The sequence below is a fragment of the Eriocheir sinensis genome, chromosome 37 (genome assembly GCF_024679095.1).
Source record: "Eriocheir sinensis breed Jianghai 21 chromosome 37, ASM2467909v1, whole genome shotgun sequence".
Classification (NCBI taxonomy): domain Eukaryota; kingdom Metazoa; phylum Arthropoda; class Malacostraca; order Decapoda; family Varunidae; genus Eriocheir; species Eriocheir sinensis.
Genome location: NC_066545.1, coordinates 17,012,815 through 17,030,488, shown reverse-complemented (window position 1 = coordinate 17,030,488; position 17,674 = coordinate 17,012,815). Strand labels below are relative to the sequence as shown.

General features: G+C 44.8%; 2 protein-coding genes across 4 annotated transcripts; both read left to right on the top strand.

Annotated features, from left to right (window-relative positions):
• The first annotated feature begins 1,263 nt into the window (after nt 1-1,263).
• On the top strand, nt 1,264-8,463 carry LOC127008418 (uncharacterized protein DDB_G0284459-like). 3 transcript variants are annotated; one of them, XM_050880562.1, is made up of 6 exons: nt 1,264-1,357; nt 2,936-4,572; nt 5,968-6,170; nt 6,764-6,960; nt 7,128-7,286; nt 7,638-8,463. In XM_050880562.1, the coding sequence occupies exons 2-6, from the start codon at nt 4,298-4,300 to the stop codon at nt 8,079-8,081; spliced, it is 1,278 nt and encodes a 425-aa protein (XP_050736519.1). In that variant the 5' UTR covers nt 1,264-1,357; nt 2,936-4,297; the 3' UTR covers nt 8,082-8,463. The 3 variants fall into 3 exon arrangements, with proteins under 3 accessions (XP_050736519.1, XP_050736521.1, XP_050736520.1); XM_050880564.1 differs by having other exon boundaries at nt 1,265-1,357; nt 7,140-7,286; nt 7,638-8,461; XM_050880563.1 differs by having other exon boundaries at nt 1,279-1,309.
• Nucleotides 8,352-8,798, top strand: LOC127008473 (uncharacterized). Its single transcript, XM_050880619.1, has one exon. It carries the CDS (start codon nt 8,352-8,354, stop codon nt 8,796-8,798), a length of 447 nt encoding a protein of 148 aa, XP_050736576.1.
• The last annotated feature ends 8,876 nt before the right edge of the window (nt 8,799-17,674 follow it).

Here is a 17,674-nt window from a genome sequence, read left to right as displayed (position 1 = left end):
TGTCAAAGTATCCTAACCTGCTCTGAACGTGACATGGAAGAACCAGGTATATTTAATTAAGAACCAGGTATATTTAATTAAGGAAAGGTAAAGTAAATGAGACAAGGTGAGAAAGAGAGGAGGGTGGGAGAGAGAGAGAAACCAAAGTGTCTAACCTGTTCTGAACGTGAGAGTAAGTATAAAGAACCAGGTATATTTAATTAAGGAAAGGTAAGGCAGATGAGACAAGGTGTGAGAGAGAGGCAGCATCCAAAAGTCCCAGCATCCCTCCCTCTCCCTCTCTCCCTCTCCCTCTCTAAAACTAACGGTACAGGGGATGAAAACTCTCGGTTGCTGCCGTTTCTGTTCTTTTTCCACCAGTCAAGAGCTGCTGGGAGGGAGGGAGGGAGGGAGGAAAGGAAGGGAAGGAGGAAGGAAGGGAGGGAGGGAGAAGTGAGCGTTCCCAGAGAGAGGAGAGATCGAGACAGAGCGAGTGAGCGAGAGAGCCAAGTTTTCGAAATGCATAGTACAATTTCTGCGTTTTGTTATCAGTCAGGAGTCTCTCTCTTACCCTCACGTTAGCGGCCTCAGTCAGTTCAGTTGTTGCTGCGCCCGTGAGTGTGCGTGTGCGTGTGTGAGTGCGTGTAGATCTTCGTAGTGGTTGTAGTGTTAGATACATACATTACAAAGTGCAACCAACCCTCACTCTTAACGGTTCTAAGCTGGTTGGCGGGTTGAGTTGGTGGATCGGTTACCTGTCCTTATTGCAATAGTGTGTGCGTGTGTGTGTGTGTGTGTGTGTGTGTGTGTGTGTGTGTGTGTGTGTGTGTGTGTGTGTCAGTCTCCATCCTATTGTGTCTCTCTTTTCTCTCAGTTCGTCACTCGCTCGCTCTCGTGTCAAATCGCTTCGTCCTTGCATGCGGTGGTGTTGTTCCATTATGCAGAGCCCTTCCCAATCGTTGCCTATTCGATGCTATGCTGTGATATGATATTCTATTCTTGCTTGCAGCTTTTATATATAGACGTACATACGCGAATTTTAAAGTGCTTAGTCATCGCTGTTGTTTCCCCTTCCTCGACACACACACACACACACACACACATAACATAAGTCAACCTCCTCCTCCTCCCTCTCTTCCTTCTCCTCCTCCTCCATCCGCGTGTCACTTTCTAGCGCTCTGTTTCAATACGTTTCCACCTCCCGGAGTCGAACCAGAATGAAAAAAGAGAGAAAAAAAGCCACCCCTTGGAGTTACTGGATGCACGAAAATACTGTTAGTCGTTCACCTGTGCTGTTTGTGAGCGGACGAGCGGACGGCGGCGAGAGGAAGTGTGTGTTGGGGGGAAGGAAATTGTGGAGGGAATAAGAAGGAAAAGAGTGAGTGGATTATCTTGCGTTCCTTATCAACCAGTCAGTCAGTTGAAGCTGTGTACCAAGTGAGCAGTGGTGTGGATCGAGTGGATAGTGTTGTGGATCGAGTGAGGGAGAAGTGGAGTGCAGAGAAGAGGTGATAAGAGGAGGAGGAGGAGGAGAAGGAGGGAGGGAAGAGAGTACAGTGCAGAGTATGTGTTAAATTCTCGACTCGACTCACTTTTCATTCATTTTCACACACACACACACACACACACACACACACACTTTACTCCCCCGATCATCCCCAAACCCCCTTCTTCAAAACACTTGTTGCACACCACACCACCATCTGTATATATATGCAAAAGTACATTGTGTGTGTGTGTGTGTGTGTGTGTGTGTGTGTGTGTTGCATAAATGTACTGTTCACAAGGATAGGAGGAGGGGAGAAGAGAAGAAGGAAGAGGAGGAGGAGGAAGAGGAGGAATATGGTTGCATTGCTGTCTGTCTGTCTGTCTGACCGTCTGTCTCATCCCCTCCCTCCCTCCCTACCTACCAACCCACCTATCTGTCTGTCTGTCTGTCTGTCTTTTCCTGCAGACGAGAGGAAAAAAATATCAGACGAAAACTAAGGATATTTTTGCTGCTTGCATGAGGTGAAAGCGGCCAGAGTTGCACCAAGCTATCTCGCCCACACACCACCACCACCGTCACCACCACCAATATCACCACCACCACCGTCACCACCACCAATATCACCACCACCACCGTCACCACCACCAATATCACCACCACCACCACCTTCCTTCTCTCTCTCTCTCTCTCTCTCTCTCTCTCTCTCTCTCTCTCTCTCTCTCTCTCTCTCTCTCTCTCTCTCTCTCTTGCAATCCTGTCGAGTATCTGAGCTGAGCAGGTGTACAAGCAGGCCTCCCTTCCTTCCTTCCTTCCTCCCTCCTCCCCCTCCTCCACCTCCTCCTCTCCTCTCCTCCCATCTCGTCCCTTCCTGCTTCCTACTCCTGCTTGTGACTCTTCATCTTCCTCCTCCTCGTTCTCCCTCCTCCTCCTCCTCCTCCTCCTCCTATTCCGCCCTTTCCTACTTCCTACTCATGATTGTGACTTCCTCATCCTCCTCGTCCTCCTCCTCCTCTTCCCCCCAACCACCAGAAGACCTAAACGTGTGCGTGTTTGCTTGTGCGTGCTTGGGTGTCCGTGTGCGTGTGTGCGTGTTTGCAATCTGAAAAAAAATATATATAACCAGTGCAAAGAAAGAATAAGCGAATGGAAGTGAAGTGAAAATTGCAGCGTTTGTGGATTTATCTGTGCAGTTTAGATCGACCGGTATAGTGAAGAGTGAAAGGGAAAAAGATGAAAGACAAGCTAAAAAGATATATATTACAACTGCGATCTGAGCGTCAGGAATATAAGAGTAATTTAAGGAATATACGGATAATAAAAAGCCATAATGATTGACTGGAGGTGATGGAGAGTGCATGAGAAAGAGAAAAAGGGAGAAAAAAAATAATGGGGAACTTATAAAAACGTGTATTTGAGCTGTGATTTTATAAGTTTCTTTTGTATAAGATTGTGTGTGTTTGATTACAGGAATTAAAGCGTTTCAGTCATTACGGGAAAAAATTAAAGAAAATACAATCAGAAAAGAGAAAGAGGAAACAGTGAAAAAAAGTGGAATGAAATAAAAAAAAAATAAACTAAGATGATGATAAAGTTAAGTGAAAAAGAAAATTATGATAAAGACGAAATGATGGAAAAGATGGAAAATACGATAAAGGACAATGGTATAAGGAGAAGGGAAGGAATAATCGCGAAAAATAATAAGAGAAGAAGGAAGAGGAAAAAGAAGAAGAGAGGACGTTGAGAGGAAATAAACAAGACACGAAAGAAATGAATGAAAAAAATAAAGAATCCCAAGAAAGAAGGGAAAGAGGAAGAGGAGGAAGAATAAGAAGACATTGAGAAAGAAAGAACAGGCAAAAGAAAGAAGGAATAATCGTGAATAATGGGAGAACGAAGAAGAGGAAGAGAGGACATTGAGAAACAAATAACATGAACGAAAGAAGGAAATGGATGAAAAACAGAATCCATAAGAAAAAAGAGAAAGAGGAAGAAGAAGAGGACGTCGAGAAAGAAAGAACAGAAATTAGAAGCAGGAAACAGATGAAAAAGAAACCCTATAATATCTCGCCATGACAAAAGGAGGAAAGAAAAAAAAAAGTAAAATAACCCCATTGAGGCGGAAATTACAGGACCCAAGGATGAAAGTCGAGAAGCCACAGATGTTTACGAGTGAAGGCGTAATATCGTAATGGCCCTCACAAGAACACGACCAAGGCATCAGGAATTATTAAAGTCGTAAGGAATAAGGGAGATCAGAAAAGAAATATGCAAGAGAGAAGATACATGGAAAAGAGTAAAAATAATAGGTAATACAGAAAGAATATGAATGAGAATGATATATTGCTCTTTGGTGGCCCGGAATATATTGAGATTGAGATAGACAGACGGACAGAGACAGAGATTGAGACAGACACAGACGGAGGGATAAAGACAGATAGACAGACACATAGAGATTGAGATTGAGACATAGGCAAACAGAGACAGATAGACAGAAAGACAGACAGACACACAGAGATTGAGAGATTGAGACATTGAGACACAGACAGACAGACAGATTGAGAGACAGACAGACAGACACCACCAACACCCAACACCCACCCACAACCTCCGCCCCCACACCACACCCAACCCCAACACCGCCACCCCCAACACCCACGACCGCCCCGCCCCGACAGCATCCCCACATCCGCCCGCCCCCAACACCCCCGACAACATCCCAACACCCGCCCGCCCCCGTTCAAAGGGCGCGGGCGTTCCCATACGAGAGAGCGAGGCCGAGGAGGAGGTCCCCCAGCATCGTGACGTCATCTCGCAGTCAAAACATTAAAGATGGCGAACATGGCGAGTGGTGGAGTGTACCAGCAAATGGTGGTGCCCGCGTCCTACCACTTCCCCCAACCACAGCAGCAGCCACAGGAACCAGAGCCCAAGAAGGAGCCCAAAAAGAGGAAAAAGCCCGCGGAAAAGTCCAATGGCGAGAAGAAGAAGCCTCGGATCATTGGACAGAGCGCGTACATGGCTGGGCTGAGGCTGGAGGCTGGAGACGGAGGCGGGGAGTGCTCGAGGTGCAACAAGAAGAAGTGTTTCAAGCATGTGGACGGGAAGTGAGTATGGTGGCAGGGGGGTGGGGGTTGTGTTATGGGAGGGGGGATCTGTCTCTTGTGGGAGGGTCTGTGTTCTCTGTGGGTCTCATGTTGTGGGAGGGTCTATGTTCTCTGTGGGTCTCATGTTGTGGGAGGGTCTATGTTGTCTGTTCTCTGTAGGTCTCAATGTTGTGGGTCTCATGTTGTGGGAGGGTCTATGTTGTCTGTTCTCTGTAGGTCTCAATGTTGTGGGTCTATGTTGTCTGTTCTCTGTAGGTCTCAATGTTGTGGGTCTCATGTTGTGGGAGGGTTTATGTTCTCAGTGGGTTTCATGATGTGGGAGGGTCTATGTTTTCTGTGGGAGGGTGTCTGTTGTGGAAGGGTCACTGTTTGCTCTGGCAGGGGGATCAGTGGGAGGGTGTCTGTTGTGGAAGGGTCTATGTTTAATTGGTTGGTCTATCGGAGGAGCCAGTTTGTCTGATGTAGGAGTCTCTGTTGTGTGTGGAAGGTCCCTCAGTCACTCCCTCGCTCTCTCTCTCTCTCATCTCTAAGGATTATGAGGTTCAGAAAATTCTCCCTTAACCCGGTAGCAGCGGGGATCATGTTTCTTAATGGTCCCTCCAAGCGAGAAAATGGGAAAAAATCACCCTCACACAAACCATTTCATAATATATATCAAAGCATTTGTGACCAGATTATGTATCATCTATTTTGGGGGGTTTATATCATGGCACAAATTTAGCCCGTCGCTGCTACACGGCAAAGCCACAAATTTGGCCCGTCGCTGCTACCGGGTTAAATGACATCATATTTATCTGCAGTTTATGTTTGTGCTGAGTTACTATTTTTGTTATCACTGAGATCCATGAAACTACATCAAAGGAAAAATATATAGATACCCAAACAAAGTGCCCCCAATGAGCAGACATGGGTATTATGTGGAAAATAAAGGTATATACAGTGGCAGTAAAGTAAGAAGATTAAGGAATGAGACAAATATTGACAGTGTTGCCCTTGAGCCGTCTCCTTTACTGTTAAAGAGAGAGAGGAGTATAAAAAAGGACATGGGACAAAAACAAGGCCCAATGAGTTTAAAACAGGCAGGTGTTAACTCATTGTACACTGACCTTACATGACCTTACACAACAAATAAAGGAAAGGCTGGATAAATGTAGATATGGAGACAGGACTATTACAGTTTAGCTCAGGCCCGGTAGACAATAAATAGGTAAATACACACAAACAACACCTTACACAACAAATGAAGAAAAGGCTGGATAAATGTAAATATGGAAACTGGACTATTAGAGTTTAGCTCGGGCCCGGTTGACTACAAATAGGCAAATACACACAAACAGCAGCACACACTAACCTTCATAAGTTGCTCCCGTTGACACTCGCATCCTCTCCCTCCAGGAACAAGAATCAGCTGTCGAAGAAGACCCCCGAGGACACGGTGCTGCAGATGAAGAAGCACATGCTGCGCCTCCTCTCCACGCAGGACTACCTCCTCTTCTGCAAGACGGACCAGAAGAACGGTCAGCTGGACGTTGACATATCCAAGATGCACCGCTCGTACCTAGAGGAACATGAACCACAGGCCTTTGAACCTGCCACCGGTTAGTTTTGTTACTGATCTAAGGGGTTTTATATTAACTCTTAGACGGCAGCAGTATTTGAAGAGTAGCCCCCCCGAAATGAATGGTCTAAATATACGGTAATCACTGCCGACCTTAGGACCGTAGCATAAATATAGTTACGCGGCATAATGGATGATTTAACTATTGCCTATATATAGATTCTACTGCAATCTGGAAGTGTTGTTATATTTCTGCCATACAAAACTGACTGACTGAATTTTGGACCGTCTATATATAGTTTCACTGTCGACTAAGGGTTAATGATATATTGTTCAAAGTCTTTCTCCTACCTGTTAGTTACCCAGATTATGAGCTCCCCCTTCCTAGACCATCCCCTTAAAAATAGTTCCCTCAATACCAGTAAATCAGAATCCTTATACAGGTTAATGTCTGCAACTAGCATATTAATTATCTCTGTTAGTAATTGTATCATGAGCAGTTACTTCAGCAAATAAAATCATACCTATAGATATTTCAAGACTCATAAATCTATACCGAGCCATTTAAATCTTTGTAGTAGAGAGACACAAGATAAATTAGCATCTTTTTAACATCTTCTAATTCCCTTCCAGACCCCAACAAGGAGTACAAGCCCAAGGTGAAGCAGTGGCTGTACAGGAAGATCTACTTGGATGAGTTCAAGAGCTTCGAGTACGCTGAGGGCAAGAGGAAGATTGGCGACCTACGGCGGAGCATAGAGAGTGTCATGATCCAGAAAAAGAAGAAAGCGCCCAAACCCAAGCCACCCGCCCCCTCCCCTCAACACCAGGTCAGTCTGCGTCTAGGATGGGCTCGCTTGCACTCTTTCTCTTCCCCTCTCATCTCATGGTTCGGCAAATCAGGAATTCTATATGTGATCTTAACTCACCTTATTAGCATGCCAGGCTGTTGTGTGTTCCTGCAACTCTTTTAAGTGTTGCTGGTGTGTGTTGCCAGGTATTGCCACAGGACTACAGCATGAACAGCCACAGCCCCAACACACCCGCCGGCCCCACAGACATGAGCAGAACGGCCGCGACGATGTCCGTCCCGCCCGGCACCATCATCGCGGCCTCCCCCCACACCCCGGCCAGCACCGCCACCGGGGGCTACCAGGTGAGGGGACAGAACTGGCTGAACCATTGCTGTTCTTCTGCCATTGTGTTGCACAGTAGCCTGTAGGGAGAGTGGAAGATAAAGTATTAGTGTAGTACCTGTAAAGAAGTGAGAGGACTGGAGTGTAAAATACATTGTGTAAAATTAGTATCAAGTGTCTCCCCCCGTCCTTATTCATGCTCATCTGTGTCAGGTATGAAAGTTCCTTAGACAAGGCAGGTTGACAAATAAGCACTTTGTAGGGATGGTGGATTCACTCTGTTCTTGGCACACCAGCAAGCACTCCCAAGCATAGCTGTTTAGTTTCTTTCCCTGAAAGTCTAAGATCCCTAGCCAGGCCTCCCTTCACAGCCCAACCTGATGAACCTTGGCGTGGAGACCACCACCACGCCCGTGTCCTCCATGGCGGCCATGGGCGCCACCTCCACGCTGCACAACTCCCTGGCCACCTACATGACCCAGCAGGTGCAGCCCAACCTGCTGTTTGGCCTGGGCCAGCAGCAGCAGCCACCCCCTGCCCAGCAGCAGCCCCTCAACCTGCAGACCTCCCACCAGGGGCAGCCCACCATGCAGGCGCCGCCCCACCAGACCCCAGGGACTGCCGCGCCCCCCACGGCAGCACCCCCCTTGCCCCTCAACCTGCACAACCACCCCTACTACGTGTCCCTGGGGCCCATGCTGCCCCTGCCCATGTCCACACCACAGCATAACCACCAGCAGCAGTTCCAGCAAAACATGCTGCAGCAACAGCAGGGCATTCCTGGCGGGTTCAACCAACACACCATGTACCAGTGAGGCAGGGCGGCCCCTGGCCCCACCACCCACTACCACCCGTCCCCTGGCCCAGCGCAGCACCACCAACACCACCACCACCAGCAACAACACCAGCAGCAGCAGCAGCAGCACCAGTACTGTCCACACGGCCGCTACCACCACACCTACACCGCCGCCGCCGCCGCCGTCCCTGCCAACACCGGCGTCCCGGCGAGACAGGTCAGCTTCCCCCCAGCCTACACCCCCACCCCCGCCTCCTCCCAGCCCCAGCACTGTTACCCCCCTGATGCCATGCCCCCAGGGGCCTCCCCTCAGAGCTTTGCCTACGTGCCGGCCCCCCAGCAGGGCCAGCCGGCCTACCACAGTGTCCACAGCAGTGCCTCCCCCCATGCCCCTGCCACCCCAGATAATCAAAAAGTGCCCCTCACACCCACTCCCCCCACCAGCCTCCCCTCCCCCCAGGCCTCCTCCCAGGACCTCCCAGGGGCCTCAGGGACCTTCCCCAAGCCCGGTCCCGCCTCTGCAGTGCCCCAGCAGACCATCATTGTGGTGCCGTCCTCCATGGCGCTGCAAAACAACTACATCATCAAGAACCTCCCCCAGCCCCCAGGCTTTGTGCCCGCCCCGGCGGTGGTGGACAAGCCCCCCTCCACGCCCACCCCCTCCCCCTCTCCCACCACCACCCAGGCTGGAGCTGACCCCAGCAAAGGTAACACAGTCATCTACCTGCCCTCATAGTGCACACAGCCACGCATCCTGCTGGCCAACCTTCAGGTACGTGACGGTGCACTATACAGTATTCTACGGTGGCACCATAGTGGATATATACTCATGTATTTTATTACTTTTAACAGTTATACAATTTTTACCACTGTTAACAGTAAGTAATGCTGCCGCTCAGTGAGTGAGTGAGTGCTGCGTCTGGCACAGGGGCCGCATATGGCCGGACGTTTTTTTTTTTTTTTTTTCATGCCATCTGTTTTGTGGGACTAAGGGGCCGACACCCTAACACTAAGCTTTGCAAGGAATGGTGTGTGTGATCACTAAGGAAGGTCTTCCTATATCTCACTCCCTTTCCCATGTATAACTAGAAAATGTATACTGTTCCATTGTCAGGTAGACTCGTCTGCACCAGTTCTTCAAAGTGTGGGTCGTACGTAACCCAGCACTGGGTCACCACCTCTGACAGACAGACAAAGAAATACTGGATGTGGCAGTCTCGCTTCAAAGCTCTAGCAAGAGCTGTCCACTGGTTTGTGACAATAATTCTTCAACCCAGATTGGGTTGAATCAGAAAACTGACAACCATTGGACTAACCTCATTAGGAGCAGAGTAAGGAAAAGGATGGAGCCATGAAAACTATTTAGGTGATCGCACCACCACCACCACCGCCACCACCACTCTCCTGTCCACCCATGACGGTGTGATGGGAGGCGACGAGGCGCAAATAAGATAACTAGTTTGTCCTGCTGTATTCTGCGTCAAACTGGTACCATGAAACACCACACCAAGCCTTATACGTGGGGCTGACTCATATTTTTCAGCTGTCTTGTAAATATACGACAGAAAGCAGCTACTGGTTAGGTGCAGACAGTATAGTTGACGAGTTCCTGGCTTTATTTTTTCATCACTCGGTACATCGTTCTGCAAGATGTACTGAACTGCTACGAGTGGCCAACTAAGTAAGCTAATAATAATGGGTATATATAAAAGTTGTCTTGATATTAATTATGAAAAAGTACATTACAGTAGAGTTATACCAGGTAAACGCACGATGCCCAGCTCCCTTTCCTCGGCTTAAACTATCACTGTCTGCGAGGGAATGCTTGGACGCTAGGCTCCCCTCAGCGGCCAGTCATAACACAGCCTCAGAAAAGGGAACTGGGTTGAGAAAGAGTATTTCCTGGGCTTACTCTCACTGCATAACCGTTAAGTGAAGACACTGTACGGGCTTCCCACACCAGAACCTACAAAGTGAAGGGCATTGTGGCCTCCAGTTGGTCTGCCCCATTCCTATCAACACTCATACCAGGGGGAAAAAACTTGTCTGAGAAATAGAACTGAGATATAAGAATGAATTGTCAGAATAAGGAATGTTTATCAGTCTTTATTCCGACAGTGGGTCATTTCCGTACCTTGGCTCGGGTTTTCAGAGTACAAAGTCTTGTTCCCGATATGAGTCCTGTTAGGAGTGGTGCATACTGACTGGTAACCGTGCCCTGGTTTTAGAGCTGGGAATGAGCTTCATTTGCGGTGATGAACACAATTGTCCATATATCTGTGATCAACCCCGCACCCCCCCTGTACCCCACTAACCCCTACCCTTGTGTTGTCCCCTTCCTCCTCTACCTCCTCCTCCTCATAGTGTGTATCGGGCAAGACGTCTTTCTGTTCTGAAAGTGAATTCCATATTTGTGATTATACAATACTATGCATAATATTATTGACTTTTTTTCTTTGTGTTATTGGTACATTTCCTTTTGTCTTGCGTAAGCCCACCACTTGGAAGAGTCCAGTGTTTAGCCAAGGTTTGTTTACTGTTGTCCGGCGTGAGTGGCGTGAGCACAGTGTTCCTAGGGCAGCCCTTGGTGGCGGGCACAACACTCCCTCTCCACAGGTCACCGTACATACAGACCCGTATGCAGGAATATAAAAGCTTCTTAGGAAAGTCTGTACCATAAACATTTTTCTAAATCAACCTCTCTTAGTGGTGTACTATATATGTATAAGAGTTTTGATATGGGCATAGAAGTATATTTTTATCAAGGTTGTACCATAACAGGCTTAGGACCATCCTCCACTAGTTAAGTCCTTTTCTAAACTAAACTTTCCAGACGTTTCATTAAGAGGTGTACTTTTTATTTGATCAGAGCCCAGTATGAATAATAATAATAGTAACAATGGGGCACGTTTGCTAGTCTCTACGCACCAGTTATACAAGAGAAAAAAATACTCTTGAGAATTGAGACGAAGCATAAAAACAAACTGTTGAGATAAAGAATTTCTAATAATCTATATCAGGGCAATATGTTCAATTTTCCAGACCAGTATTTTTTTTCTGATACGAGTACTAATTGAAAGGGTGCGTATAGGTTGGCAAACATACCCTGATGGTTAGCCGTATGTATGTATGTATGTATGTATGCCTAAGCCTCCATGTGTGTGTGTACCTCATTCTTGGGCATTGCTGGGTTGTGTGAATATGGATCAGGTTATGTACGCAGGCAGGCACACACACACACACACACACACACAAACAGTCTTGCTATGTATCTGGGTGCATGTGTGAATGTAGATGGGTTATGTATACTGGCACACACACACATATATATACATACATAAACACATCACTTATTCATTATTTTATCTCTTTATTTTCCTTTTTATAATGGGCATTGTTGTTAGGGCAGCTTCTCCTCAGGTTAATACTTTAGGTGTCTTCTTTAGGATAATACACAATAGACGGCAGCTTCTGTTTGTCAATGATGATATTACTTTCTCAATAGTCACTTCTTCAATTGGCTTGTGTAAGAAGTTTTTGGGTCATCTATGAAAGCCCAAATTGTCAATACGTTTAGTCATCATAGAGTACCAATAATAACAATGACTACTACTACTATTAAAACTTTTACTACTAACGTCTGTGTGTGTGTGTGTGTGTGTGTTTTACGAGGCCAAGTTCGCTGCCATCTGGAATCTCGGAGAATAGTGAGACTTCCGTTAGTGGGAATTATTTTACTTTGCACCGCTGGGACCCATGTTGGTGTATGTATATGTGTGCTAAGGTGTTCCAGGGTGCCATGGATTGTATTGCTAATTTAAACGTGCCAAATGTACAGAGTGAATACCTTTTATCACACTTTAATTATGATGCAATCTCCACCACTACATTTTATTATTGGCAACTCCACCAGTATATGGATTGTTACTTATTATTGTTTTTATTATACTTATTTCTGTATAGGTTAGTAGATTCCCGAGTGTGTGCGTGTGTGTGTGTGTGTCCGAGTCACAGGTATATTGTGAATGAGTTACAGATTTACTGAGACAACCATTTGATTTGTATATACGAGGAAGGTTGTATAAGGTCCATCTGGTTCGTAAAGGACTGTGTGAATGTGCATGTATGTGTGTGTATGTGACCCATTTTCCATTACTTTTTTCTTCTTTCTTTTCCTTCCTTTTTTCCGTTCCTTCCTGTATGCAAGAACCAGCTGCAACGTAAGTACATATGCCGTGGGTCACATGCGCTACAGTGATGCAGTATTTGTTGCATAACGGAATACGTGTAAAGGCATTTCTCGACAATCTTTAGCAGTGCGTTGAAAGTAATCGTATGAAAGTCTTAGAGTGAAACCAAATTGTCGAGTCCATTTGTGCGTTGGCTCCCGTGGGTCCATTTCTCCCCTCTGCTCTGCCACACAGTCCCAACACCTATTTTTTCCTCTCATATGTTACCTATAGCTTACATATGAGAGGAAGAGATAGGTGTTGGGACTGTTTGGCAGAGCAGAGGGGAGGAAAGGACCCGTGGGAGCCTATGCCAGACCGGCCCCGACATATTTGGAAGACTATAGTAGGTGATATTTACTACGGAAACTAACATGACAAAATTTCAGTGAGGAGGGTGATGGGACTTACTAAACTTACTATAAAAGAATAAGGAGTCAGGTGTACATGTATATGAAAATGTAAAGTGTATCTATCCTTCACAGAGCCGACTCATTAAGCAAACTGTAAAAAGAACCAGAAATCCAAGGAGTCTGATAGTATTACATATGAGACGTCTGAAGGAGAAGGGGCATTAGGGACAGAGCTGTTTTTTTGATAGTTTGCACTGGGAAAGGAAGGCTACATATTGCAGGAGGAACAAGATATAAATTGCAAGAGAAAAGCAACCCTCGGAACACTAAATACAAGGTCAGTTTCCCCTTGCAACTTATATCTTGTTCTTCCTGGGAAAGTGTAGCCTGCCTTTCCCAGTGCAAACTAAAGGAAAATGGCTCTATCCCTTACGTCCTTTCTCCACCTCCCTCATATACTCCGCTGCATTGTTCACTCCTTATTCAGAGATTGATCCATTGATACTTTTCATCCTGGAGGTGAATCTTGACTTGGTTGTGAATGTAGTTTATAAAAATGTGTGTGTGTGTGTCTGTAGGTTACGTAGGTAAATCCCCGTTGACTTACATGTGAGTGGATGTGTCTGTGGGATGTAACATTACCATACCTCATGTTGTTTACTACAATACAAGCCAGTAGGCAGGGCATTAATAGGAGTTCTTTCTTTCTTTCCACGTGAATCACAGGCGCATGAATGGCCAAACCCTCATGGAAGACGCTCAACAGCTAATCCCTTCTTCCTCTCCTTTACTTCACGTTCAATGCTATTTTTTATGCTGAGGTTAAGAGAGCAGGGCATCTCACATCTCAGGAACAGCAAATAATTTAACACGTTCATGCTCTCACAGAATCGTAATTATTGCCCATAAAGGAATGTAAGCAAGATTCTCATTTTCAAGATACTAGTGATGAAAATCCATTATGCAAACTGGTTAATCCTCCACAGCTATTCGTTGCCCTAACCAGAAGTAAATACAAGCTGATTTGGCGAAACATCCAGTCACGAAAGCAAAATTATCTATATATTGCCTTTTCCGCATCAGATGTCATACGAGCATTCATAAAGAAAGCTAAATGAAAGCAAAATGGATATAAAAATGCCACCAAAATTATCATCTTTTCCGCATCGGACATCAAATGACCGTTCGTAAAAAAAAATAATAATCACGGGAAGTGTTTTGTGAGCCTGCAAACAAAAAATGAAGTTCAAAACAAAAGCAAAGTAGATATAAAAATGCCACCAAAATTATCACCTTTTCTCTTTCAGACGTCAAATGAATGTTCGTAGAAAACAAACTCGCGGGAAGTGTTTCGTGAGGCTGCTACTGTTTATGCATTTGTGCGTTCGAAAATGAGGGCGTAACCTTCAGCATGTGGTTCATTCCCTTATCTGTTGGTGGTGGTGATGGTGGTGGTGTTGATGAAGCCCCACCACCACCACCACCACCATCACCAGGGAGCAATAATTCACACTGGGGGAACACTTGCGTAGATTTGAGAGGCGCATTTTATAGGCAGAGAAGGCATCTTTATACAGGCGCAGTTCTGCTTTTTAGTCCCTAGTGAGGAGGAGGATGTCGTGAGCTCAGGGTTAAATTGGAATGCATGTGTGTGTGTGAATATGTTTTTTTAATGTGACAAGTGAAGGGCATTTTTGTATATGTTGGGTTTTTTTCATGCAATACAACTCCATACTAGGACTGAATGGCATACAAGTTAAGGTCAGATGTGTTATTATTACTAGGTCTGTGTGTGTGTGTCCTAATCCTCAACTCTGTGGCCAAAACAATCTTTACTCTAATAGTCCGTTCCAGCAGCATCTCTGCGAAGAACACTTTACGATATGTTTGCAATCCTTTTTAGGCTACGTTGCATTACGGCGCATTCTCTTGATATTATTTTGCCGGCAGGGAATGGAAAATGTATTGACGCAGTTGTTTATTTGTGTTGCCATATCAAGAAGGTTTACACGTCCACTGCAGGGAATGGAAAATGCAGCTAAACACTATAGTAATTACTGATATTAATGATGCTGCTGTTCCTCATTCACGCCGACATATTAAGAAGGTTTAAGGTCTAGAAACAAAGTGGTCGGCAAAGAGCTATTAGAGGAGGGAATGGAAAATGCAGCTAAACAACATAGTAATTACTGATATTAATGACGCAGCTGTTCCTCATTCACGCCGACATATTAATAAGTTTTAAGGTCAAAAAGCAAAGTGGTCAGCAAAGAGCTATTAGAGAAGTGTTACCTTTGAGAGGCTCGCTGGAACGGGGTACAATAAACATTACTGGGTATGTACTGGAGGCATTTATCACTGTATTCTTATTATTATCATTATTTTTATTTTTGCTGGTTATAAAAGCAAAGCAGCTGTGACTATTTTGTAAGCTTAATTTTAGGCATCTATACCTCCTCCTCCTCCTCCTCCTCCACCACCTCCTTTTTGCAATACTACGATGGTGTTTTGTTTTTATTGTTACTGAGAGCAGAGAAAAATTAACAACTGTCATTCCATGTGTATATTCTTAATGCCGAGTGGGGTGTATTTGCCAGCCTGTTCATGCCAGTCTAATGATAGTGCTTATGCCAGGAGAGAAAAGTACCTCATAAACCAACTAGTGGCATTTTTACGGCAGCGCGACTAATCAGAATACTACCTATTTTCCCCCTGGCATAAGTGCAAATTGGACTGGTTGGTGAATATAAACTCGCAAATACTACACTCTAAACATTGAAGTCTATGATATTATATTAGCAACAAGTGTTTTCTCCAAGCAGGAATGACTGGCAACAGCGATTGAAAGGTTCCCCCAAAGTAACAAAATTGAAAGTCCTATATATTGTTCTTAGCCTCCTCGTGTGTGTGTGTGTATGCTATGTGTTGACGCTGCAGGGAGTCTTGCTATACAACCTATGCTGAAGCCAGTTTTATTTTTATACATGTTTGCACTGGAAGCCTGAAGCCTGCCATTCTTAAGGATCAGGGCAACTGTTTAGTCTGTAGAAGGGAGCCAGTTCCTTTAGATTGACCCCCACTTCTTCTTCCTCCTCTTTCTGAACTCATTCTAATCCTTTCTTCATTAGTTTTGTCTTCTACACTTCCGTCTTCACTTCTTGCACTTCCTCTTTTTCCTCCTCTTCCTCCTTTTTTTTTATTATTTCTACGCCTTCCTTTATTTTTCTTCTTCCATCTTCACTTCCACTTCTAATGCTTTGTCTTTCACCTCCTAGACTCCATTTTTCCGCAGTATTTCCTCCTCCTCCATTTACTCATTTTTCTCCTCCTCAAAAAAAGTGGAAGGCATCTCTCCATCTATCTATCTAATGTTTCTCTTCCTCTATCCTCTTCCTATCCATCCATCTATCAGTTTCTCTTTTCCTCTCTCTCACACACAATGGCTCCCCAACTAATCCTCCAGAACAGATGTGGTCAGCATAAGCTGTGTCCAGATCATCAGTGCTGCTTTTTCAATACAGACACTTTTATAAGAATAGTCTTTTAACACACATGCTCCTTCCCCTATGTGAGTTTTTCTCTATTCATTTATATACATGTGTTGTAAATAAATGACAAGCAATAATGTAAAATTCACTCCCATGTTTTGCTGTAGCTACCCAAATCTCTGTCAATATATTATGGAATATCAGTTTTTCTTATTTTTTTGGTTATATTCCACTATTACGAACATGGCTGCTTTGATGCCTCCTCTAAGCTCAGCGCTGAGCAGCTCAGTCTTACATTATTTATATTACGTTATGGGTTTTTATTATTCTATTTTGTCATAATATTTCTTCCAGTGAAGTGTACAAAGTGACCTTACATTATTTTCTGTATATATTTGGTGCATTGCAAGGTCACTCTGTATGTTGTGTATGTATTTTATATATGAATATATTTTTTTCCTCCTCTCCCTCCCTTCTTTCCTATTTCAACATTGTAAAGCATGTTCAAACTGTGTGTGTGCAAGTGTATGTACACGTATGTGGTGCCCGCTGCCACACATGGCTGTCGTCACACACACTCTGGCACACGTAGCCCTGCAGTGCTCTGAGAGACACTGTATGACCCTCATAATGCTGGTGCTGATACTGGTGTCCCATTGTAAGAAGAAAAGAGTGAAGGAACAAACCATTTTCTCCTCAGTGTTATACATATATAAGTGAGGAACTAAAGCAGAGCTTGGAATTCTCTGAACTAAAAAAAAGATATTTATATAACTAATCCATACATTATTCTGCACTTGTTAACCTAAAACATTCATTTATAGGCATATAATCTAAAAACTTATCTTCTGTTCTCTGAAAAGCATTTGGGCATTATATATATTTTTCAGCCCTTGGTCTGTCTCCTTTTCAATAGTAAAAAGATGGGCCATTTCCTCAAGAAATTCAAGATGCCCAGAATTCATTCACTCACTCTCTTTCTCTTACTGTCTCCTCCAAGTGTATATTTTTGGTGCTGATTACCGATGCAACTGTTACTATCCAGCCGTGTTACTGCGCCTGGGGCAGCGCAGCACACTAGCACCGCCACGCCTCAGCCAGTACGTGTACATAAACATATTCCAAGGCAAACTGTATTGATCAATGAACGGCAGCTTGTAAGGGCCGGCCGCCAAGATGTACATTTTTATGTGTGCAGCCTTCTCTAACAGCTAGGAGGTGTTTGCCAGTTTGTGCTCACCCGTGGAATTAGTACTTATAACAGGGCAAACTTCTTCCCATGATACGAGTACTAATTGGAAGTGATGTGTATGAATTGGTGATCACAGACTCTATTTTCACCCCTCTCTATGGGATGCCACAAACGTAAGAGGGTTCGGGGATGGTTTGGAGGTGGAAAGTGACCTGTCCTGTTCTTTTCTCTTCATTTACTTCCCTCTTCCCCACTTCTTTTCTTTAGTCCTCCCATTCTGTAGATTAACAAAAAACAAATCACTGAAGACTGTATATTATTACTACGCTGCTTCAGGATGTAATGTAAAA

Coding starts and splice junctions, on each gene's coding strand:
- LOC127008473 (XM_050880619.1), top strand. CDS start 8,352: ATGCCCCCAGGGGCCTCCCCTCAGAGCTTTGCCTACGTGCCGGCCCCC.
- LOC127008418 (XM_050880562.1), top strand. CDS start 4,298: ATGGCGAACATGGCGAGTGGTGGAGTGTACCAGCAAATGGTGGTGCCC. Junction 6,171..6,763: donor GGCCTTTGAACCTGCCACCG/GTTAGTTTTGTT, acceptor ATTCCCTTCCAG/ACCCCAACAAGGAGTACAAG. Junction 6,961..7,127: donor CCCCCTCCCCTCAACACCAG/GTCAGTCTGCGT, acceptor GTGTGTTGCCAG/GTATTGCCACAGGACTACAG.